This window comes from Coloeus monedula (genome assembly GCF_965178545.1).
Source record: "Coloeus monedula genome assembly, chromosome: 3".
Classification (NCBI taxonomy): Eukaryota; Metazoa; Chordata; class Aves; order Passeriformes; family Corvidae; genus Coloeus; species Coloeus monedula.
Window position 1 is genome coordinate 79,276,850 of NC_138783.1, and position 25,670 is coordinate 79,302,519.

At 36.8% G+C, this 25,670-nt stretch overlaps 1 protein-coding gene across 1 annotated transcript in view; it reads left to right on the forward strand.

Moving 5' to 3' along the window:
* The window catches only part of IPO5 (importin 5), a 42,739-nt gene that overhangs the window by 3,087 nt on the left and 13,982 nt on the right, over positions 1 to 25,670 (forward strand). The window contains exons 2-18 of the mRNA XM_082279384.1: positions 2,112 to 2,192; positions 7,714 to 7,906; positions 8,410 to 8,512; positions 8,743 to 8,839; positions 9,847 to 9,951; positions 13,177 to 13,299; positions 13,386 to 13,506; positions 16,911 to 16,998; positions 20,122 to 20,228; positions 22,484 to 22,608; positions 22,698 to 22,787; positions 22,878 to 23,051; positions 23,279 to 23,497; positions 23,910 to 23,993; positions 24,718 to 24,850; positions 24,944 to 25,065; positions 25,573 to 25,669. Of these exons, the coding sequence (XP_082135510.1) occupies positions 2,112 to 2,192; positions 7,714 to 7,906; positions 8,410 to 8,512; positions 8,743 to 8,839; positions 9,847 to 9,951; positions 13,177 to 13,299; positions 13,386 to 13,506; positions 16,911 to 16,998; positions 20,122 to 20,228; positions 22,484 to 22,608; positions 22,698 to 22,787; positions 22,878 to 23,051; positions 23,279 to 23,497; positions 23,910 to 23,993; positions 24,718 to 24,850; positions 24,944 to 25,065; positions 25,573 to 25,669 (2,062 nt within the window). The remainder of the gene's footprint in view (positions 1 to 2,111; positions 2,193 to 7,713; positions 7,907 to 8,409; positions 8,513 to 8,742; positions 8,840 to 9,846; positions 9,952 to 13,176; positions 13,300 to 13,385; positions 13,507 to 16,910; positions 16,999 to 20,121; positions 20,229 to 22,483; positions 22,609 to 22,697; positions 22,788 to 22,877; positions 23,052 to 23,278; positions 23,498 to 23,909; positions 23,994 to 24,717; positions 24,851 to 24,943; positions 25,066 to 25,572; position 25,670) is intronic.

The following is a 25,670-nucleotide window of genomic DNA, read 5'->3' on the forward strand; positions in this document are numbered from 1 at the left end:
TCTGTGATTATGTAAATGAACTAGCATGCTCATAACTTAACCTGACTAGTTGACTGCAATCTGGTTGGTTCATTTTACCATCCGTCCTGTAATGTTGTCTGTTGACTATGAAAGCCTGTCTTCCTCTTACTCATGTGTCTATCTTCTAATAGAGAAACTTTTATTTACTTTATTTGGGTGATTTTATGCTCTTTTTTAAAGTGCATTTCTCAGGTTTGGGAGAACATGAGTAGTAAGTGTAGATAATAGGTATTTTCTTGCCTGTGTTATGAAAGTTGGTCATGGTGTGTGAGAAATTTGTACTTCTGTATAAGGTGACTGGAGAAATAACTGTAAATTTAAAGAATACAGTAAGATGTAGCAGAATCCAGGTACATAGTTAGGGTGTGGGCAAGACTGGTAGTAAGATAGGTAGGGCCTGCAAAGAAGACTGCCACCAGCTCAGAGGGAAGCTTCTGTGTTTGGTCATGTATTCCTCGTGCCCCTTTGCTTTAGCATCCTCTGAATTGAGTTTACTGAATTGACAGTTATACCATTGAACAACTGCTTAGGTTGCTGCCATTTTTAGTGAGTTAACAACTCAAAATAGAATTTTATGGTTACCAGAATTGACATGAGGGAAGCCAGCTTTTACTGTGGTTCAGCTCTCTGTGAAAGCGTAACTTCAAGTCCATGATGGGCTTGGGTTTAGGGAACCTTCATGTTTTTGTATTATTTTTTGTATTTGTAGATAATAGTGCAATATAAATATATATGTTCATGGAAGAGGTTAACCTGAGAAGACTTTCTGTTCTGACCCTAAACCTCATTTAATTTTGCAGTCTCCATGAAATGATTAGATTAAATGCAGGGATTCATTGGGGATTCAGAGTCTCATTGACAGTGAGTGTATATTGGCAACTAGAGAGAATATGAAATGAAGATTGACTTTGTGAAGAAGGCCTACTAGGAAGCGGGTACAGCAAGGAGAGGAAGATGATGTCTAATATTAAATGCAAAACTACCTTATTGAAAATAGCAGGTATCCTGTCAAGGTGTGTAAGAGTTTGTTAGAGTATTGCAAGTAGCTGCTGCAGTGTTGCAAATGGGAAGTAAGCAGGCAGAGAACTGATGGAGGTGAGCCTGAGCTTTGCAGAGTAGACTCATTCCTTGAGTTCAGGATGGGATAATGAATATTTGGAAAGGGTGAAGAAATTCTGCTTCAAGACTGTCCACAAAAAGTAACTCAGAGTTAATAAGTATAGAACTATTGCTGAATGTTATGAGGTGTTGCTATTTAGCTTTTAATTCTTCTGCTCCTACCTACATAGGTTTAGTATATTTTAAAAAAAGCATTTAGAGTTTCACAATGCTTGCATATACCATGTTTTGGATAGCAAAAGTTGTTTTCATTCTAGCTTCTAAGTAACAAGGTAATTATAAAAGGAGTAATAAATAAAATGCGTGCCAGAAGCATGTAAGACAACATAACTGAACTTTTCATTAAACTTTTCATTTTTTTAAGAGGGTTTTCCTAAGGAGGAGACTAAATAGCCTCTCTTTCTGAAATTCAGAAAGTTTAAATATAAATTCAGGGGTTTAAAAATAAGATGTTCTTATTCAAAATGTGTGGTTGAGATGTGTGGCTGCCACATAACATTGTAGAAGGTACAAAAAGGTTCAAAACCAGAGCTGATCAAATTTTTGGGCTATACATTTGTCTGTGATTATTCACCTGTTGGCCACAGCTTGGTCTCAGGCTTCCAAAATTTTTAATTCTTTGATATGATAAAAGCTATGATGGAATCCCAGTAGGATATGTTTGCCATATGTTGTATTTCTATGAGTTTATGTTCTATTCATATTTTGTAACTAATCTCCTAAGTGGCAAGTCATGCATATGTAGATCATTCCAATGTGACAGATCTTACCAGATAACTAAGATTTTACTCATAATTTTAAAATAGGTCATAAATTTTTATTTTGATAGGTTTAATTTTTTTTCTGCTATGTTTTTTTTTTTAGATTGGATGGATACTGATGTTGTTTTAAAAGGAAAGTCAATTCATACTAGTGCTTAACACATGCTTTCCAATAAATGTTTATAATAAGCTGCATCTCTTTTTATGCAGGAGACCTACGAGACTATTCCGGGCCCATCAAAGATCACTTACCTCCTGCAGGCAATCAGGAACAATGCTACTCCCGAGGAGGTATGGCTCAATAACCTTGGATTTGTGCAGATTTTCAGGGCGACTTGGAGAAGGGGGGACAAAATCAGTGTTGATCATTTTGGGATAAATGAGCAAGTTTGGCGTTAACTAAAGTATCTTAATTTACTGTACATTTGTAGAGGGATCACTCATCTTCTCATCTTGTTTGTTGCATGCCTAATTCACTAGCTGAGACTTTTTAGTGTAGGATATTTAGTTTTTTGTAAGCAACTGCTTGGATCTCCATTGTTTTCTGTTGTGTGCTTTGTTTAATGAATGTTATTTTTCATTAAATGTGTAACGAGTATGTGACTTACTGTCATGTTTCTTCAAGTTACAGTTGAGAAATTATTTCCATTTGGGGTCCTGTGCGTAAACATGTTAAACTTGTGTGTTGTCTGAAACTTAAAGTGCTTCTTAGGTCGTCTAGCAGTATTCTAGAGTGAGTGGAGAGCAGTCTGAGCATTATACGTATTTTTTAATCTGGGCATAAAGTAAGTGTGCCTTTTAGTTGCTCCTTGGTTTTGTAAAGGCTCACAACTTTAGCAATCAGTTAAAAGTACTTACTGGTAAAACTATTATTCACTTGGATAAGCAGTGAAGAACTACTCAGCTTTCAAGATATTACAAATTTTAGAGTCACTTAAAAGTAAAAATGTTTTACTTTTTCAGGTTTTCAGATTTATAGTTTTACTGAGCATTGGAAGGACGTAGCATATAGAATTCCTGAGTAATATTCTTAGAGCATAAGTGTGCTGTTTCTCTGTAGATAACAATTTCTCCTGGTAGACTGTATTCAATTTAGAGTTAGTTGCCATTTGCGCTTTTTAATGCTAAGAAAGTATCAGCTTACCCATACTGATGCTTATCGATCTACAAAGTTGTGTTCTTCTGTCAGAAACCTTCAATATTGTACTAGCACCTGTTTGCATAAGAGGTGCTATTCTGCCCCTCTGAGATGTTGCAAATGATAGAAAAGTGTAGATCAGTGTTATTACAAAGTGTAAATAAGTAGTTTTTCCATGTGTTTGCTGATTTTATTCCCTTTACATCAGCTAAGGAAATAACCCAGTGTAAAATGCAGGAATCTTGCCAATGGTTTGGATTCCAACTTGCAAAGTACACAAAAAACTTTTCACCTATAGAAGTTACTCTTGCCAAAGACATCAAAGGCTAACATTTGTAGAATAACTTGACATTTATCTCCACCAATGGATTAATCAGAGAAAGGTTTAAATGTTAGCTCTTAACATAAGTAAACATTAGGTGCTGGACTCAAAAAATCCTGATTAATAAAACCTGCAAGCACCCTCTCTTCCCTGTAAATCCAAGTACTTAGTAGCCTAATTAGAGCTTAAGTGAAGTAATTCCCATGCTCAAGTCTAAACACTGCATATAAACATGCTGGGAAACATTCTGTGCATATTTAATATGGTGCTGGTATCACAGGTAATTTCTCCATATGTTTTATATGGATCCAAATGCTGAGCAGAGTATTGCGTGTCACCAGTGGATAGAGCTTTGGGCCTGGTATGCGTTCTCTGAGCACACTGTATGTACCAGCACTGCCAAACACAGGATGCTGGAAGGAGCTCCAGAACTTTAAATATCCCTTGTCCAGGCTATGTGAAAGCTGGATTCAGATCCCTCTTCATCCCGAAGCCTCTGTATTGCTTTACCTCCTTGCCAAAAAACTAGGCTGAAGAAAATACTCCATCCTGTTTGCGTGAGTTGGGTGTCTGTGTTGTAGAGAGTACAAGATTTGTAGGACTATTCAGACAGCAGTTGGGGAAATCCTGGCTCTGCAAGCCAGTAGTTTTGGCATTTAAGTGGAAAAACAGGGATGCAGATCGTGCTCCCAGTACCCTTTGCATTTGACATAGAAAACACCATTAAACTAGATTAGGAATAACTCTTTTAACTAACTGTATAACAGGTTTTCTCCTAACCAGATGCCTAAACTATGGAAAGAGTCACCTTTTTCCTCTGTTCTTATTTCATCCTTTCCTAATAGCAAAGCAACACTGTTCACAGAAGTGCAGGGAAGCATCTGACTGAGCAGTTAGAACACTTCTGTGCCCGGTAATGTGCTAGTTTGTATACCTCAGTCTGAGGAGGGGCTTGGACCCAGGTCCTTACTTCCTGTCTCACTGTTACAAAGTTAGGACTCTGCTTTCTATGCAACTGCATTTTAAAGGACTGTACAGAAAGGTGATCTATATTCACAGTTTATTTGACTTGTTTTATTCCTAAGACTTGTCTTAGATGTTAGAAGCTGTTACTTTGCATAAATCTTTGAGAGGAGCAAAGTTCTGCATTTTCTCCTGCATTTATTTCTTCTTGGTTATCTCTGGATTGGCAGGTTTTGATTGTGTCCTAATTTACAGATGACTGATAAAATAACAAATGCTCTGTAAAACTGTTTCTGCTGTATTCATAGTCTTCTTGGAGGGCCCTGACCTCTCCCCACCCTCTGCCCGTATTGTCACATGAAGGGATGCATTTCTTAGTTTGAAGACTGCTGTTGTGGACAGCTTCCTGATCAGCTTTTGGGAAAGAAGGCAGCCTAAGGATGCACCACAGTTCTGCCTTTGGGTTGTCTGTGGACCTTGGGCACTCTGTGCTTTGAATTCCACATAGGACTAGCTCCCATAATGACATTGTGCAAGTCCATCTTTGGATCATGTCCTAAATGTTCTTTACTTCCATCCCTGCATGTTTTCTTCCTTGAGGACTTGAAAGGAACAGTGAAACAAAAGTAAAATTCACTGTGACAGTGCTACACAGGCTAGTCAGACCTTTTCTTACAAAGTTTGTAGGGTTACGTGGATGCTTTGAATACCAGTGAAGAGCATGGTGTCCCAGATTGCTGTTCTTAATTCTGCTGCTGCCCTGTTTAGCAAATTCGTTTTCTTCTTGTGCCTTGGTTCCATCATCCCTAAACTACTAAAACATTTTTAACACCCTGCAAATTCTACTAATAAGAAGCAATATGTTGAAATTTGAGTATTATGACTACTTTTTATATTAATAACTTTGACACCTCAGTTGCATGTGAGCCTCTCAGTAATTTAGACATGCAGAAGACCCAATGCTGGGAAAAATGTGCTCTTTTTATGCTTCATTGGTAGCTGGAATTTCTTCTTTGGGATGTATGCTTTATATTGTTCCTCTCCTCATTAAAAGCTATTGCCACTAAATTGCAGGATTTTAAAATGCTTGTTTGAGTAAATATCTTGAAATACTTAAGCATAAAAGAACCTTTGGGGTGTGTGAAAAATACATATATTCTTTCTTAGAGTAGAAGAAACAGCCCAGGAGGTGCCATTAATTCAGCCATGTTTGTCATAATTAAATTGACAATGATAGTTTTCATATGTAACTGAATATCTGTTGAGGAAAATATGCCAATTTTTTATTATTAGAAGTCAGATGCTCATTTGTCACTGCTTCAAACACTTGACTTTGCTTTAGGGATTTCGGGGATTGTTTTTTTACTAAGCTAGTAACTATAACCAGGAGATAATTCATGTAGTGCTGATCTTGTGTCTTTTTGTATGCCTTGCTACTTGTGTTTTTACTTTGCAATCAGTCTGTTTATTTTAAATTCTTCAGAGTTTGAAATTCTTGTTTTTGTAAAGCGTGTAGTCTCAACCTCTATTCCCTGTCTGTTCACCTATTATTACTTCATGAAAGAATATAATACAATGCGAGTTCAGTCATTATCTGATGTCAGGAAATACGTACTGAAGCACAATGCCTTGAGTAAGGGAAGACATAACACCAGAGTTTGTGCTGTGTTTAGTCCCAGTAAACTTGCTCCCCACTCAAGGCATTTCTATGTAAGTTTACCATACTAATGAGGAAAAATTTAATCTTTCCCAATGTTGGTGCTCCAAGGGATGGGAGAAGGAAAGATACCATTATATTGCCGTACCATTAAGTTTTTGGACACACTGTTAGTGAGATTCCCACAGGCAGTGAGGAAAGAATGTCCTTCCAAACTCATGTTCCTGGTGTGACAGCCTATTGGTAGAGAATCTTGGCTTCTGATGGAACTACAGCACAGGTGGGCACTGTGACTGTTCACCTGCTGCCTTCCTTAGATCTGCTAGGGAAGAGCTAATCCTACATATGTGGTGGCCTTAGTCCATGCTGGAGATGGTGAGGAGGAAATAAGGAATGATCAAGAGTTGCATCCAGTTCTACACCTTTCCTTCTGCTGGTACTGAGACACTTTGTGTGCGCTACTCTTTAGCTGTACAGAAGAGAGCTGGGTAGATTAGAAAAAGACACAGTGAGTCTGGAGACTGTAGAACATAAGAATAGTATCTTGGGTGATGTTCTAGCAATACCTGATATTTACAGGATATGTTAGAAGTTGACACTTTGCAGCAGTTTGTGTTTCACATCTATAGGTTATGCTGTAATAATATAATTGAGAAATTGGAATTGATTACTTTTGCTGCTCATTGAATGTTTTTGAATTTCAAAGGCTTATAAATGAAACTGTTTGTCATTCAAGTGCAGATTAAATAAGAATATCTTACAAAAAAAATTGAGTTTGGATTATTTTTTGTGAGAATTTACCACATATAAGGTTTTGTTACATTTGTTAAACTTCACAAGTTTCAGTGGTGATTTTTAGTTACTGTGTGTCCTTAAAGAAATACTAGTTGGTGAGCATTCTATTAAGTTCTTCAGAGTGCTTCCTGTTCTTTTTGCCTTTAGTGTATGTGTTGCTCTATTAATTTTGAATTATTAAGCAATGTTTTTTGCTTCTAGTTCATGTACAATTGTAAATAATACAGATAGGTAAATGATACTGTTGTAGAATAGGTGTATGAATACAGGAAACAAGACTTTAATATGTGGTATTGAGGTTACTATGCTTACGTTCAAGTTTGAAGAAAAAAGTTTCGTCCTAGGGCTGCAAAACTCTGAAAGCTTTGTTTTGATTTTGATTTAGGGTTTTTTTTGCATATGTGGCTTTTTTATTGTTCAGAGAAGAGTTTTATTTGCCAAATTCTAACTGTAGGTTCCTGAATCTAGCTTTAAATTCAGTTGTTTGAGAACGTGAAGGAGGGTTTACAGGTTAATTATCTGACAAAGTTGTCCCAATAAGTCACTTTTTAATCCAAAAAAACCTGTCTGGATTATAATGACCTCATTAGACCATTTAAAATAGAAAGAATGCATGCTTTAAAGATGTTTCAATAATACAGCTGAGTCCTTAACTTGCCACAAAATATGTCTGAGGTTGAGCTGTAGAAAAATCCTAAATACCTCAGTACTATGGTTATTTGAAAAGCTGTAATTGTCAGAAACAGGGTTGTTAGCTGATGTTTTTTTAGTATGTTTTTTTGTTACGATAATTGTCATCTATTGCTTGAGAAGTATTCCATTCACCAAAGAAGTGTACACAATGGAAGTGTCATTTGGAAGCATGATGTCAGTGTTCCCTTGTAGGAGCGTGATTATCGTATCAAACACTTCAACACACATACTTCTCCTTCAACAGGCTCGGCAGATGGCAGCTGTCCTTCTGCGCCGCCTGTTGTCATCTGCATTTGAAGAAGTTTATCCAGCTCTGTCGCCTGAGGATCAGACATCGGTCAAAAGTGAATTGCTGCTCTTCATCCAGTTAGAAGTACAGTCCACTATGAGAAAGAAAATATGTGACATAGTTGCTGAATTGGCCAGGAATTTAATAGGTAATTTATTTATATAAGTTGATATAGTGGTAACACGTTTGTGTATTGATAGTAGTTGTATTTGTATCTCTTGTTGTCTAGTCCGGCTGAGGTGTTTGCACATGATGTGCTAACTGATTCCATGGCTTGTAATAGAACCTAATATTTATTCACATTATCCTTAACCAGATAAAAATAAGATTCTTAAACTCTGCTTTTTAAATTGCTCAAGTTTAGGTGAGATTGTATTAAGGTTTATAAACCCAGTTTTGTGTCAGTTGTCATAAATTATGCAGAACATTGCATCAGTTTCTTTTTTTGAGTGCTGCTATATAGCAGCAAATAGAGATCATCTTCTATAGTGTTTTTAGATTGAACATTTCACAATATTTTACCTTGCAACTTAGGCATGTCTTCAGGGTCTTTTAAATTAATTTCAGTAGTGATGACTGGTTTTCCTGCACAGTTGAGATCTCACCACTCTGAAGTTTGCTTATCCTAAAACTTGGTTGTATTTAATGTAGATGAAGATGGCAACAACCAGTGGCCAGAAGTTCTGAAATTCTTATTTGACTCTGTCAGCTCTCAAAATGTGGGATTGCGCGAGGCTGCTCTACATATTTTCTGGTAAGCTACTTTTTTGTAGGATAGCAAAATCATGTCTGAAAATATAAGAAAAACTGTTACAACTTAATTAACTAGCAATCATATTTATTTCATTTATTTTGTTGTATTGTGGCTTACTTAACTCTAACATGTATAGTTACAATCTGTAACTTAAACAATGGATAAGTTTGAAATAGTAGTTTAACCTTAACTTGTGTGAAGTTTTATTAATGTTTTGGTCTTATCCTTAGGAATTTTCCTGGAATTTTTGGGAATCAGCAGCAACACTATTTGGACGTCATTAAGAGAATGCTGGTTCAGTGTATGCAAGATCAGGAGCACCCCTCAGTAAGACCTTTATGTTCTTTTGGGTTTTTAATACATTCTGAGCATAGGAACCCAGTGCAGTAGTCTCAAACATGAAGGTTAAACCATACATTTCAGCCAGAGAATTGCATTACCTGAAACTGATGTACATACGGAGTTTTGACTATGCCTGCTGCAAAACAAAAGGCTCAGACCCTTTCATGGTCCTAAAGCTGACTGGCTGCTCATATCTGTGTTGCTTAGGCCCAATTCTTCCCTAGTTATGCTAGGAGAAACCCATTTGCAGTGGCCCCAAGCAGAGGGTTTTAGCCAGCAGCATTGAGGAGTCAGAAACTCCTTGTTAAGTTCTCTTTTCTGGCCTTTGTGTTTATAAGTCTGTAGTGTCTCTACATACAGTATCTGTACATGGTACGTCTCAAAATTCTGAATATACGACAGCTTCTTGTACTGTTTGTGCATGTTTTGCTCTAAGGGCGTGTAAGCCAGCCTTTCTTTTTTGGAAGGCTTCAAATTAATTGATTTGTGCGGAGAATTGTACTTCGAAAATGTTTCTCTTGTTGTGGAAAATGCTGGGCAAGGATAGGAAACCCTGCTGTGGTATATGGGTTCAGTTTGCTGCTCCCCCATGGATTATTTTTTCTGACCTTTGAAAGTCAACTGAGTAACATTTTCTAAAGTACCACAAGTCATGCCTTTAAAGAAGCATGTCTCAAACACTTAGATCACTCTTCTTGAAAAATGAGACTGACACTTGCATGCAGATTTGAAGTTTTGATGGAAGTTGAAAACAATAGGGTTTTTTTCCTGTTTTCTTTCCATAAATGAAAACCACCAAAACAAAAACTAGGGAATACTTGCCAGCTCATAATATGATAAACTTTTTGTATTGTAGACAACATAGATGCTGACGGTCTTCATTATCACTTTACCGTAATTTGAAGTAAAATGTAAAATCCCATGTTGAAAACTAACAAAAGCATGTTTTAGTACTAATTCCTCACATTTCTTTCTCCATTCGTGTCTTCTAGATCAAGACTTTGTCTGCTAGAGCTGCAGCTGCATTTGTGCTTGCTAATGAGCTCAATGCTCCCCTTCTTAAACATTTTGCAGACTTGCTACCTGGAATCTTGCAGGTAAGCAACCAAACAAGTAACACTTAATGTGTCATTACTGTCTGTATTGACTGTACCAAATGTAAATTATTGGTCTGCAAATTCGTGAATTTTTGCTGAGACCTGAATTAACTGAGCCTGTTAGCCAGACAGTCGCCAGCGAGATAAAGGGGAGACTAATAAGGAATTTTGCAAACAGAGGATAATTGATAGGGTTTTAAGGAAAATAGCTCAGTGCTGATTAACTTACGCAGTGTTACAGAGACAAATGAGTTAAAATTCTTTGTAAGGTATATAGGTCAAAATCATACAGCTTTTAAATTAACCATGATATTGAAATACAGTTTAAATACAGGCTACCCTGAGATTTGACGTAATCTGTAATTGGGGAATTCATGGACCTGTGATATCCTGTATCTCTTCAATTTAGAGGAAAACAGAATTATTCTGAACATAGATTCTCAGACTGAGAAAAAGAGTCTGTAGAAATGATCTTTATTGTTTGATTAATTAGAAAATTGCAAATAAAATGCCATTTTAAGTTTCATATAATTTCTGAGGCTGGATTAGATCTCTTGGATGGATGAATTTCAGCAGAAGTTGAAATTCTAGTGTAAGAATTTTGCAGAGAAGCCTATTATAAACCAAACCAGAGACAGGAATGGTTTGAGCTCTGAAGGATAACAATTTCACAGTACACTTCCCTTTCTATGTCGAGAAACAGTGGAAGCAACTGAGTACCTATGATAACAGAGGATGCAAACTTCTGATGATTTTAAATTAGGCTAAATTTACATTAAAGACAGACTTCTCACTACAGTCAGAACAGCAGGTTCCTGTTGACAGTGTGAACTGTAAACTGCGTCTGCTTTGTGGCAAGCTGAAGAAAAATTGTGCCAAATCTACTGGTGTCTGCAACTGATGGAATTCTGCTTGATCTTAAATGGAAACTGAGAGGAATTTATTCAAATCATCTGAACTTGAAAATGGGCTATTCTAGTGCGTATAAGTTAAGTGCTTTGATATTGAGGTCTTTATTTGGTGGTTAGTCCCTGTTTGTGCCTTTGTCAGTAACAATTTTGTTTAAAAGTAACTGCCTGAGAGGACCTTGGCTACACAGTACTGTGTAAGTGTGGGCGAGGCAGGGTTTGGGGTGGTCATGCCATTTGTCTTGATGTTTGGCACTTAAATAATGTGTGGGTTTTAAATTTTGGGCTAATAGCCCACTCTGTGTGCTATAACTTTCAGTGCTACTGTTAGACTATTTAGACACCATAAAAACACATGCACTCAGCTTGCTTTTTCAAGCTTTATTTTGCAAATATAGAGCACAGAGCTGTGTTATGAAATCTGTCTTTTTGGAGTACTTACTCCAGGAAAAACTAGATTTTCTGGCTGTGGTAACACAAGAAGGGTATGAAGATCTGAATTTATAAATAGGAATGTGTTAGAATAGTGGTGAGTGACCTTTGGAGACAGTTGGATCCTTTTTTTGTTGCTGTTGAAATTAATTTTGTTGAAATACTGATGCAGTAAAAAAGCTAAAAATAAAATTCTGACTTGGCATATCAGTTCTTTCAATACAAGATCTATAATAGTTATGCTGGAAGTTGAACTTTTTAAACTTTTTTAAAACTGACAGTTGAAACTTTTACCCAAAGCTTTATCCTGCACTGGAGGTAAAAGCAGATAGAACTTTACTGACTTCCCTGGATGTTGTTTGATACTACAGGAAAGTGCCTCTGCCTTTTAGGGCTCACTTTTCACTTTGAGCTGCTTTCTTCAGAAAACCAGTCTTGCTTTTAAAAATTGTCAGAGCTGCAGTGGGTATAAAATACAGTTTTGCAGAAACTTCCAGTAAATATTACATTATCCTTTGAGAGAATCAGAGGATGTGGTAGCTATTAGACCAAAAGGTCTTAACCATGACAGATTTTTTTTTTTTTCCAGATTTTTCCAGAAAATTTCTGATACTAGAAGATGCTGCTTCTGTATTGAAAGTGTGGGCTATATAAGTGCCATTATCAAAAATGTTGAATTCTAGACTTAAATATTAAAAATCACTCAGTTACTCACTTCAAAAAATGGTTCAACATTAGGAAGGCATAAAATACTTTGCTAATGAAAATTCCTTTCAAAACCCCAGAAGTGTGTCTAAAAACTTTTTTCTTTGGAGCCTTGTTTACTTCTAGATTCTAACACCATTGAGTAACTGTGTTCTGTTTTAGCACTAAAATATCACCCTGATCAGTTAAAAGTAAGTTTTAAATTACTTTTCAGAATATGGATATGGGTTAGGAAAGATGGTTGCAAAAAGCTTGATTTCCTTTTCTCTTTTCCATGTCCTGTGACTGAAAGCTGAAAAGTCTGCTCTAATTTGGTGCCTCTGGAGGGATGTCTGGAAAAAACCTCTTTAATCTTGTGATTCCTGGTGCCTATAAGCATAGGCTATTCAAAACTTTTCTTATGTAACAGGCAAAAGAGGAGTTAGGCTCATTTTCCTTCTTCTGGCCAGAGTTACTTTCTTTTAAATGGATTTTGAAGTTGTTCTTGTCAGAACTCGGTGGTTTTGCATGTTGGAGCCTCTGATGTGTGACCTTAATTCCTTCTGAGTGTCTGCAGTGTTAGATTTGAACATTGTGAGCCATAAAGTAGTTGTAGAAAACTTGTCGTTTTGGATGCTGCATGGTATCCTGTGATGGATTTATGCACACAGGTCACCGTAGCAGGGTCTGACTCTGGGATCCTGCTTAATGCCGGAGTGAAGGCTTCCAGTTAATTGTATCCTATTAGTTCTCAGGTTACAGCTTGAGCTGGTGCCTCCAGAGAGGGACCCCTATCCCAATTCATGCCTCTCAATTGTACATGTGCCCGGATGGCCCAGTCCCCAGCCATTTACTTCTGGTTGGTGGTCTCTTGGTTTCTTGCTGGTTTTCACTGTTGCAGGGCTGATCTTCTGATTAAGTTACTTCATTCTTTTGGAATTGTCTGCTTGATTCTTATCTTCTTCATTCTGCTTGTATCTGCTGGAATCAGCTAGTTCATTGTTAGAAGCATTAGTTTTAACAAAAAGTTTACTCTGATCCGTTCTTGTGGCCTAAGGCTTTGGCTACTTATCTACTAATGCTAAATGAAGCTGTTCAGAGAAACAAGAATACAATTAATGAAATTCCTTCTATAACACTGGTCGTATTCATAATGTTGTTTGTTTTTATTTAATCTTATCTCCATCTTATCTTTTTATAGGCTCTAAATGATTCCTGCTACCAAAATGATGATTCTGTTCTGAAATCCCTTGTAGAAATTGCAGATTCTGTTCCTAAGTATTTACGACCACATTTAGAAGCTACTTTGCAACTAACTCTGAAGGTAAAGCTAGGAATGTTTTTCAAGAATCATTTTTTCCACCCCAAAACTTCTATTATAACCATTTACTCTAATCTTTTGGGTTGTAGTTGTGTGCAGATGCCAGTCTCAGTAACATGCAGCGTCAGTTGGCACTTGAAGTAATTGTGGCCTTGTCAGAAACTGCTGCTGCTATGCTGAGGAGGCATACAAATATTATTGCACAAGCCAGTAAGTATTTTCCTCATTTTCTTTCTTGAAACAGTTATCCTTTACAGTATTAAATTGACTTTGCAGTTGGTCAGTGGCAAAACCACATCTAACTGAGAGTTTGCTGGTGCTGGTAACTTAAGACAACTCAATTTAATGTCACCTAATGGAGTAACCCCCTTCCTATTATGACTCTTCAGAAATTAAGCTGTGCCTATGCAGCACCAAAAATTTGAATAAAAATACAGTGGACTCTTACTATTAGATGTTTCCAAGGAAAACACTACTTGAATGCTTTTCTGCTGGCTTTGGAAAACTTTACTGTGACAAAAAAGAAGGCATTTAGTTCTGAAGTTCTATGTTTGAAGTTCGGTATGTAGGCCAGATACTCTGTGCCGCTGGCAAGCGAAGACAGCATGCATGTTGAGCATCAATGTTGAGTTAAAGCTGTGAATTAAAAAATCAGATGCTGGTATAAATACATAGAAATAATCTAATTAGTCTATTTAACATGCAGATGGTAAAGTCTTTGAAGAAGCACTTTTTAAATCATGCATTATTATTTGAAATGCTAAAAATAAATGTCTTCTGGGCAGCCCCAGCATCAGTGCTGTTTGCACTGGTGTTTCTCTGCCTTTTAAACCTTTTTTGTGACTAGATCAGGGCACTGGCACAGCAGTGTAGCCTGCTTTTCCCTCCCTGTTACACTTGGGTTTGTCTAAATTCTTGCTTGTTTTCTGACACTCGCATAAAAGGCAATTTTTTTTGTGTCCACTCAGGCTGAGGAAGGTTGTATAGACGTCACTAAAATTATAAAACTTCTGTTGGAAAATGCTGTGAACTGGATCTGCTTGGCTTAAGTGTTTAAAATATTGACAAGAGGTTTTGTTTGCTAGTACAATAGGTTTTTGAAGAAGAGGTTCTTTTAGAGCATATTTTGAAATCTGTAAATTTTCAGAACACTCTATTTTCACTCTATCCTGTAGCTTGTTGGAATTATTAGCACTTGACGCTTGCTGACCCCACATCATTACAAGCTTCTTACTTGGTCAGAAGAGAAGTACCTCTTACTTCTTTAGAATGTATTCCTATTATTGGGTTGCTAGTTGCTGCCTAGGAATGAAATACTTCTATTAAGATAAAGCACTGTATGGGAATGAATTGCTATTTCATTTGCAATTCATTCTGAAATTAGTCTTATTAATGTATCATTAAGGAGAAAAACATTTATTTTGCAGAGCTAGTAAGGCAGTTGTGTTCAGGGAATGATAAAAAGGTAGCAAAAGAGGGTTGCTTTAGTCTTGGCTCTGTGTCTTAGTTTAAAAGGTTTTCTGTTTTCATTCAACTGAGAAGTTGCTAGATCACTTGATACGCCCAACTAAAACTGGGACTTAGGCAAAATTATCGTCTTGTGCTGGTTTTACGGAGTACAATGCTGGTCTAGGAGTGTGTGTCCTGTGTGCCAGTTAGCTGCTCAGGAATCCACTTTAAGATGTCCCTTCTTGAGCTCACAGGATTGCAGAGCGTTCTATTGCTCTGATAAAGAAGCAGGCTTAGTGGGCTTATGCTTAACTTGTTTATAAGTTAATTAAATGTTGAGGGCTTCTTGGGACAATTTTGAAATTTCTATGGACACTACATTTTTTAAAAAACTTTTTGTGAAACTACTCTTACTGACAACCACACTCACATAAAACATCAAGAAGAAACAAGACATTGTAGGTTCTAGGTACAATGATGGCCAGAGCACATTGGATGAGAATTTGCTCCCAACCTTGTTTGTTAGTAGCAACAGACATTGATGTGACTTTTTGGAACCACATAGCATTTATGTCAGATGATGTTTGTCTTCCATATTCCATAGGTGTTGTGACAATACATGATTCTCATGTGTGTGCTTATGCGTGTCTGTTTCAAACTTCTCGACTGTAATACTTCGGCGTTTTATTGATGTCTAATAAGTGTATATAGAATTCTAACATGTGGGTATCATGGTAGAGAGATCATAGTGTCCGTTATCTTGATATTATATAAAAGCCCTCTGGAGGTTTTTGCAGATGTAGAATATTCTCTGCCTGAAAATTCAGAAACACACCAAGCAAATAAATCCATAATTTGATCTTTTCTTGATACTTGCCCTACAATGCTGTCAGTGAGCAATATTTTTTTAATGTCGTCCGTTGACCAGAAGTTTCTGATCTGTCCAGCTGTGTGGTGGTGAGTTTGCTTAGGGTGTTGCCTCTGTGGTAGACTACAATAGTTTGGGTATACTGTGAAATTCAGCAGTTGCAGTATACTTGATCAGTTCCAGTAAGTCTCATTAACAGCATGGACAGTTACTGGATGCCTACTAGTTTTTCAGGTAGGTTGCTGTAAAGGGCAGTTAGCTGTGATGGCTATCTTCAAGATGTGTGGTAGGCTGTCCTAAAAAAGATTGTTAAAGGTGGAAGGCTGAGTATTTGACTGAAACCTTTTGTTTCCAGGTCAAAGTGAAACTTTGTTGCCTAAGTGATACTAAATTCAAACAACTGCTCTGAGCGATTGGTGTGTAATACAGAGTAAAGAAGTGCTTCAGAGCGCCTTACTGTGCTCTGAAAGTGCAAGGTGGGCTTTTCACCCCTTGTGCTTCTGAAGGGCACAGGAACTGGCATACTTAATTAGAGCACTGTACTCCTTCCTCCTGTGAGAACTTGTCAAAATAGGTGATGTTTATTGCATAGTAGTTTAATGCTGTGATAGAGATTTTGTAATAGTCTCTATAAAGACTTAGAATGAGAAGAATGGACAGAATCAATCTACAGAAGTAGGAGTAGAAAACTGGTGGATTATAATGTGCTAGATAATGTTCATGATACAAAAGCAAAATTTGCATTAGGTGAAAAAAAGGAAATCTCAAATTCTAGACCAAGGCCTCACTGTAAGAGAAAAGCTTTATGGTAAGTGACTAGTAAAATATAGCTAGCAAAATATATTAAGTTAATAAAACTAAGAGTTCTGTAGTATTCTTTCATAATTGATAGTCTCTTTCATTAGTAAATGTTAAAAGGATGATGTCAAAGTTTCAGAAAAATTAAGGAAGTATATCAGAGTTCTTAAGGCATATAATACTGTTTTTAACTCTTTCAAAAACATAGACTTTACTAAGGAATTTGCTTTTTATAGTTGTCATGATTTACAAAAAAAATTTGTGTCTTGATAAGTTACACACAAGATTTTTGTACTCTCAATTTGAATGTTCTGGAAATACTTTTCTGGCAATCAATTCTGAATTATTGGCTGATGCTGTTAGACAGACTTGGCCATCTGCTACAGGAAGAAGAGCTATATTTTTCTTCAAAAATTTTTGAAAGGAGAAAACTTAAAATTCATGCTTGTTATTTGAGAATATTTTAAGAGATAAGACTGACTTTAAAACTTTTTTTCAGTTCCTCAGATGTTAGCAATGATGGTTGACTTGGAAGAAGACGAAGATTGGGCAAATGCAGATGAGCTTGCAGATGATGATTTTGACAGGTAATTATGAAACCAGTTGTTTCAATATATTATCAAGGCTGTGGCTAAAGGCATATTTAAAGTGCAGAATGCAAATGCCTGTGGTGCATTACTTTTTCTTTATTCAAATAACTATTGTAATTTTGTTTCTTCAGTCGTGAGCAGTTTATATGGAGGTTACTTAGGTAATGTTCAGCAAGGAAGTAAATTATTTCAGTTTTCATATTTACTGTAATTAGACAATATGTCTAATGCATGTCCCTTCTCTGCTGTTTTGTACTACTGTAGCTTTCCAAAGCCTTTAGCTTTTGTTTTTTCTGTTATTTATATTACTCACTTCAGAAGTCAGTGCCTCCTAATCCTCTAAATTGAGGGCTAATCCTGAAGTTAGCTGGAAGCCAAGTTGAAGCACATTGACCTGTTTGATAATCTACAACCAATGTCTTGGTATTTTTCTGTATCTATGCCCTTGAAAATGCATTGTTTTAGAAGAAAGATGACTTTGGAAGGATATCATCATGCATGGCAGAATTCCTTGTTGGATTTCACTTAGTTCAAAAATACTATAATTTTGCTATTATTTTAAATCCCTTGGTATGGCTATCAATAGCTTATCTTGTTCTGTGTTAGGCAAGAAAGATCTCAAGATGTCCGGTCATTTGGATTTGCTTATTCCTGCATGCTTTGTAGCTTGCTCCGACTTTTTACTGGAATAGTGGTTTGTGTACAGCATCCTGTTACATTTGCTCTTGTCCAGCTACTGTTAGAGTGAAGTAGAAGAAAGCAGAAATAGGTGTAGGAGGTAACAATCTCCACACTTCCATAAAGACATGGATGCTCATTTACCAGTCTAGACACTTCTTAGACATACCTGGCTTATCCGGACTCAGATGTAATTAGTGTTTTGAGACAGTTTATCTCAGAACACTTAGAGATCTTCACAGGAAAATAGACAATAGAAGAGATGTTGGTTTACCCTGAGCTGTAGAGCAACTTCTAATAGATAGCAGGCATGTAAAGCCACCTGTAGAACTGATGCATAGGAATTTATGGAATAATCCGTTTAATCTTTGCCTTATTTGAAATAATTTTTTTAGCTCTCTTTGATTATGAAATTGAAAGTGAGCTGTCCTTTCTTCTCTCCCTCACATAGTAGACCATGCCCTTTTAATGTGTTTCCTCAGTGTTGAAATTTTGCTATACAGGTGTCAGACACCACCAGTACATTCAGGTTTGTTAAGTATTTGAATCTTTTCAGTCAGTAAAATTTCAAGGGGAAATAGAATATTAAAGTTCAAATCCTTATCAGGCCTTTCAGGGTGTGGAAATTTATTCAGATGGCTTGCTTTAGGCAGCTTGCTAAGTATGCTGAATCATCCACTTAAGACATGCCATTTTCTCTTTATTGTCAGCAGAGTAACTCTGTCCTTCTAAATACTAAGCTAAGCTGCCTAAGGATTTTGTAATGACAATTTTCCTTTTCTTTGTTAGAAGTCACAAGTAGAGTGAGCACAGATCAGAAAACAAGTTATGCTCTACAACCTTAGTCTGAAGAAGAAATATAGCTCCTTTGGCCCTTGGAGTAATAGGAGAGCTTGAGGCTTAGACACAAACTACTGGGCATGAGCTGGTCTCTGCTGATCCTGTGTATGAGGGCAGTTTTTCTTTTAGCCGGGTCACTCCTAGTGCTTCTATGTGCTTCCCATTGTTGAAGCTCACCTTTGTGGACAGCTCAGTGGCTGATGTGCATGCTAACGTCTCCTGGTGCTTGAGTCTTTGTAGCTTCATAAGAAGACTGAAATTGTTGTGCAGTCCCAGGAACAGGATAATGATCATCAGGCTGCACCCTAATTAGGGTGTGTTCGGATCTGATTAAGGGGGATGTGAGTCAGCCTACACAAAAGCAGCAGGGAATACTTTAGCATTTCCAGTTTTTTGTTGCTCCAACTTCATAAAGGAGTGCAATTCTAAAGGAGGAAAAGGTTAATCCGACTTCCTCTTTTCTTGGCAAAAGCCTTGCAAACATTACAGGGAGATGTGTGGTCATTTTTCTGAGATAAACTGTCTTTATTTCTTGAAACTGAATGTGTGAATTAATGGTGGGAAGAAAGAGCTCAGGGAATGGAGTTTCAGATGAAAGCTGCTATTAACTTTAGTGAGTTTGCTCCAGTTTAGTGCTATATACTCCATTGTCCTGCTGGTGATGTGTCTGTTTATTTGAACATGACTAATCTGAGGAACTAATACAATACTGTCAATATCTTTTCACAATCACCTTTGTCCACAACGTGTGAATTTCTAGATTATTTATGGTTTGTGATGAGATTTGGGGACTCAAGCATAGTAATTTGAAGACCTGTTTCTGACCCAGCTGACTGAAATTTTAAAGAAGAGGGAGATTGTTCCCTTTTTGAACAATTACTCAGCTTTTTCATCATCATGGGTGTCTAGGATGGACTGTAATAACCTTGAGTTATTACACTGCCAGCTGTACCCAGACTGTAACAGTAGTTATCTGTATCCTGGAAACTTTCTTGCTTTTCTGTAGGGAATAATTCTATTGGGTGGAACAAATCACTTTGCTTGGCTATTCTGAGTTCTGTAACTGGCCAAGAGTCACAAATTCCTCACCTGAACTGGGTGTTTTCTGCCTGAGTCATTGACAAAAGACCATGCTACTGAGTACAACCATACAAGAAAGGTCTCTTGTGTGTCAGAGTTTGAATTCTGCTGGTTCACCTGAATCATAGCAAGTCTGAACTGGTTTATGTTCTCGTGACAAAAAGGTGATGGCCAGTATTATTGTTTCATTCATTGCAAATTTAGTTTCAGCTTTCTAGGTGTGTGTATCTGCAGTGAAATTCAGTCTGTACCTTTGGTCCTAGTGCTAGTAAGGCTCAAGTTTCTTTGGTAGTAGACTTAATCAGTGGCCTGCAGAAAACAAATGTTTCAGTGTATAGTAAATAACTATTTTGTGACTGGTGTGTGTGTTTTTAGGTTTGGGTATGGTTTATTTACTTGAAGAGGCTCATGTTTTCAGATGGCAAAAGTTTGAAGATTAGAACTGCAGGAAGGGGCACTCTGTTGGACTGCTTGTTTCATTGTACATATCAAACCACTGATATTTGTGTAACTGATATTTAGCAATGCAGTGGCTGGTGAGAGTGCACTGGACAGGATGGCATGTGGCCTTGGAGGGAAACTTGTTTTGCCTATGATTAAAGAACATATTATGCAAATGCTTCAGAATCGTAAGTAACTGCATTTTCTTTTCTTATTTTTTAACAATTGTGTCCTTTCCAGGAACTTCAGTACCTCTTAAGTCTTCATGTTTAGCTACTTGATGTGTTATGATACACTTCCACTTTTGATGTCAGCAGCAAAAACTGTAAATGCTGTGAACTTGAAAGTTTATACCTTCTCTTAGATTGTGATTTATTAAACTTACACAGTGTATTACAACATTTTTTCTGGAATATGGACAGCTGAGCAGAGATGTCATAAAAAAACTACATTTTTTTGAAACAGTCTGGGAATTACATAAAAATAAAGGAAAACTCGGCGGGTTTTCATTTAAAAATACTCTCTCTAAATCCCTAAACAGACCCTCACAGTGCCTTAAGTTTGTCTAAAGTGCTGCTTGTTTTTCTGTAGCTCAGTGGTTTTGCTTCTTCAGAAGTGCTGCATTTAAGTGAAATTTTAATACATTACAGTTCACAGAGGGAAACTTGTTGGATTTTTCCCCCTGGAATTTGATGGACAGGGGTTATTGGTAGGCTGGCTGTCTTCTGGTATGCTGATTGTAGTACTTGTTTCATGAGGTGTTCCCATATATTCTTTCTTATCAGTTGCTTTGTATGCTTCTTTTCCTCTTAAAATACCTGTAATGCCTGCTCAGCCAATTATTGAAAAAAATGCTGTGCATTGCTTTCATGCGCTTTTACTTGACCTATGATTTGACCCTTTGGAGAAGAAGATAACGGCAGAAGTTCTGGATACTATTTCTACCCTTCTGGTTTAAAACCCAGTCCAGAAAAGGCTTGTTAGCATTTTGGGTATGGAACAGAGAGGGTAGCACTTGCTGTGTATGAACACTTACAAAATCTGTTTGGAATTAAAGTTTTTTTTATAAAGTTTTATTAAGGAAATGGGCTAACCTGATGCAGTGTTGGTAGCTTCTAGGCTGGCAGCTAGCTAGTTCCGTAGTGCATTCAGAGAAGTGTGGAGCCTAATCACTGAAAGACCTGACTCCTGTGAAGGGGAGGTCATGCAACTCGTGCCTGATGCTTGCTTTCTTCTGGGTCAGAGCTTTCCATAACCATTAATACTCTTTGGAGAAGGGAAATGAAAAAGATGTTGTTTGGATTGGAGGCTCTCACTGGTAGGGAGTTGAGAGGAAAGGTGAAGACATTTAGATTAAAATATTGACAGTATTCCCGGAAGTCAAACTTCTCTTTCTCTTATCCCTTCTTTCTCACAAATATTTCTTGAAATAATAATTTAAGACTTTTGAGTTTTGACTGGGTGGCCAGACAGTCCAAAGATGATTGTGTTTCATTTTGAAGATTCATTAATTTCAAGTTTGGAATACATGGTAACAGTAATGCAGTGAGAGTCATGAGGTGTAGGCTTAACTAGGAGCATCTAATGAACTGAAATGGCACAAAATAAACTGCTGCTTTTCTGTTGTACCTTCTGTCAAGACAATACTTCATCTCATCCTGGTCAGACAGAAGATTGAGTGTCAGGATTCCACTGCTCTGAATTGTGTTGTTCTTCATTCCGGGAATGTAGTATGTTACTTGCAATAATGAAATATTACACTGTTTTGGAGATAAGTTCTGTAACATGCCTTTCCCACAGGTTGTTTGGTAAACCTGTTTATTCCTTTGGTTTTCTCTTCTGCAAAAGAGAGGGGCATGAAAGATTCATTTCAACAATACCCACTATCCTGAGAATAGGCTAGTAGGACTTGGAGATGGGGAAAGTTTACATCTATAAGTGGAGTGTTACTGTTCTTACAACCTTGAGAAGACTGCTTAAAAGTTTAGTACCAATCATTTATTTGTTTTAAATTTAGATATTGTTTGAGTCATTAGACCTTTTTCTTGAGGAAGGTATGGGCTCTTCCGATGATACTAAAACAGAAGAAAGATGGGGGAGAGGGAAATAAAAATACTGTCCTGATGTTTGCCTGGTCAGCTCATTTAATTAAAATGCAGTTTCCAGGTACTAGTACTATGTACGTACTTGTATCAGCAGTTAAGAATTCTTTTTTCTAGGTCTGGATTAGACACTCAATTTTTTGTGCATCTCTGGAAGTATGTATGAGGAAAATGGAAAAGTATTTAACAAATCAAGTAGATGCATTAACTTCCCTTCCATCTCCTGTTCTTCACTCTACCTCCTCCTGTGTCCCCCAGCCCCTGAAAAGAAAAGGTGATTTGTCTTTGTGGTTCTTTGGAGTTTCCAAAATGAGTAACACTTCATTTTTACTCTTCTGTAGCTGACTGGAAATACAGGCATGCTGGCTTGATGGCACTCTCTGCCATCGGAGAAGGTTGCCACCAACAGATGGAAGGAATTTTAAATGAAATAGTTAATTTTGTTTTGCTATTCCTTCAGGATCCTGTGAGTATAGTTCTAGTAATTATTTCAAAATATTTTCATTTCTGCTCTCACAACTGTTTGTTAACTATTTAAGGGAAATATTTTTTCAGCATCCGAGAGTAAGATACGCTGCTTGTAACGCTATTGGACAAATGGCAACTGACTTTGCACCTGGGTTTCAAAAGAAATTCCATGAGAAGGCAAGTAGTAGAGTAGTAGGGGAAAAAAAAGTGGTAAAATTATGATCCCTTCAGAAACTCGTTTTCTGAAAATAAATATTTCTTTTTCAGGTGATAGGAGCTCTTCTACAAACCATGGAGGATCAAGGCAGCCAGCGTGTTCAAGCCCATGCAGCTGCGGCACTCATAAACTTCACTGAAGATTGTCCCAAGTCACTGCTTATTCCGTATTTGGATAATCTAGTGAAGCATCTTCATTCCATTATGGTGGTAAAATTACAAGAGGTATAATACACTGAACAAATTGTTTCCTGGAAGATAACCTTGTCACATAGGCAGAATAAGTATAGCTGAGCTAAGACCTCAGAAATGATCCAGTATATGTATCTGCTGATGTTGGTCTAAATAGACAAGAATTAGCATACAAGCGAGAGCAGATTTTTACATTTGGCATGCTTTTAAGTAAAATGTGTGCTTTAGAAATATAACACTTTATTCTTCCCCTTTCCAAGTTGATACAGAAAGGCACTAAGCTAGTTTTGGAGCAAGTTGTGACTTCAATTGCATCAGTTGCTGATACAGTAGAGGAGAAGTTTGTTCCCTACTATGATTTATTTATGCCCTCCTTGAAACACATTGTTGAAAATGCTGTTCAGAAGGAATTAAGACTTTTACGAGGAAAGACTATTGAATGCATCAGTCTAATTGGTCTTGCTGTTGGCAAAGAAAAGGTAAGCTTAGATTATATATAATGGTCTAAATATATTTTTTAATGTCTTTGTTTTTTGTTAGCATTGAATTAATATAATCACTTGTTAAACATACAGCTGTATTGTTGCTGATTTCTATGCTTGTCTTTGTGTTTTCATTTCTGAGGTGACTGTCTTGCTGCTTAGATTCACAAATTTGCAATAGAATCTTATTGTAGCTTAAGTAATTCTTGTCACACTGAAGTTTCTTTTTGCCTTAGGAGAAATGTTGTGACATCTCATTTAGGCAGTTTCAGGGGCAAAATGTATGCAGTTCAAAGGAAACTTAGTATAGTTTTGTATGTGGATGCCTGAAAAAGTTTGTGAGCGTTTAAGTCTCTGAGAAGTAGCATCTTAATTTGCCTTTAAAAACATAGTTGTTTCCTATATCTAGTTTATGCAGGATGCATCAGATGTAATGCAGCTATTATTGAAGACACAGACAGACTTCAGTGATCTAGAAGATGATGATCCACAGGTATGCTAAAATTGTCTTTATAGCTAGTTGGTATTAAAAACATTCCTTGTATACATCATGTTTCTGCCCCACCCGTAGCCCTTCAGGCTAATTATCCAGCCTGTCTTACAAAACTTGACATTGAGATGGCCCTAGAATCTTTCACAGAAGCATGGTTAGGAAATGAGACTTCCAGGACCTATATTTGCTGAAGAAATTTGAGCTTGCTGTCACCTTCTTATAAATAGATCAACAAGATTTGTTAGGCAGCTGTTCTAATGAGCAGAGAGCTATTTTGACTTGTACATCTGAAAACAAATACTCCTCTGAAAACACAGTACTGCACTCTTTTTTTTTTTTTTTTTCTTTTTGCTCTATTTTACCATTTTCAGGAATGTGGCTCAGTTAGTATCGTGTGAATCTGGGAAATATTTCAGAAAAAAAATTAGTTTTTTAAAACAGGCACTTGCAATGCAATCATGAATCTTACACTGTCACATTTTTACATGTATAGCTACTTTGATCAGTGGTACTGTCAAGGTGTTGTTAGACTTGGGATGTCTTTTGAAGATGCATTTTTATATGGATTGCATATTGGATTACTTCTCTTTGAAAAAAGCTTTATGGACTGCTGACAAATTCTTTTTAAAAGTCCTATTCTCTAATATATTTCCTTTATGCTTTCCTTTTAAGTGTGCATTAAAATAAGTTGTGGGACATGAAAATTTTGCCTTCTCTTTTCTAGATTTCTTACATGATCTCTGCATGGGCCAGAATGTGTAAAATTCTTGGAAAGGAGTTTCAGCAGTACCTTCCTGTTGTCATGGGACCTTTAATGAAGACTGCATCCATTAAACCTGAAGTAGCTCTTTTAGACAGTAGGTTGAAGATAATGATTTGCTTGAAAAATATATTGAAATAAATTATTTTGTAGCACTTTTAAATTATTTTTCCTCCCCTCTGTATAACAGCACAAGATATGGAGAATATGAGTGATGATGATGGTTGGGAATTTGTAAGCATAGGCGATCAGCAGAGTTTTGGAATTAAAACTGCAGGCCTAGAAGAAAAAGCAACTGCATGCCAAATGCTGGTGAGTAATAGAACAGTTTTGGTGATCTGTGTGTTTCTGGTCAATTGAATCTGAAGCCAAAATCTGTAATCAAAATACTCTTTTTTGTCTCACGTGAAAGATTTTTTGCTTAGTTTTGATTACAGGCACTTTGTTGCGTGTGGTTTAGTTGATTAGAAATACTTTATTAGTTGAGAGCTTAAAATTTTTAAAACTAACAGATAGTTTTCCTTTGTTGACAAAACTTAAGAAATTGGATATGTTAAAAAAGTAGTTCCTTTCTACAAATATTGCTGTTTCTGAATTTGTTTTGAAAAATGCATGCATGTCCTAAGAGCAAGAACTCATGCTGCTATCAGGGTGTCTCAAATTACCACAGTTGAGGGGGAAAGTAAATGGATTATTGCATGTTTTTTAAAATAAACTAAAAAACCCTTGCACTTTTAACAATCTCTCTCTCACATTTACGTAGTTGAAAAATATAAGTATTTTCCCTTAAAAGAGGTGTATATGTGCTCTATTTTTCAGGTTTGCTATGCAAAAGAGCTAAAAGAAGGATTTGTGGAATACACAGAGCAAGTTGTAAAGCTGATGGTTCCATTGTTGAAGTTCTATTTCCATGATGA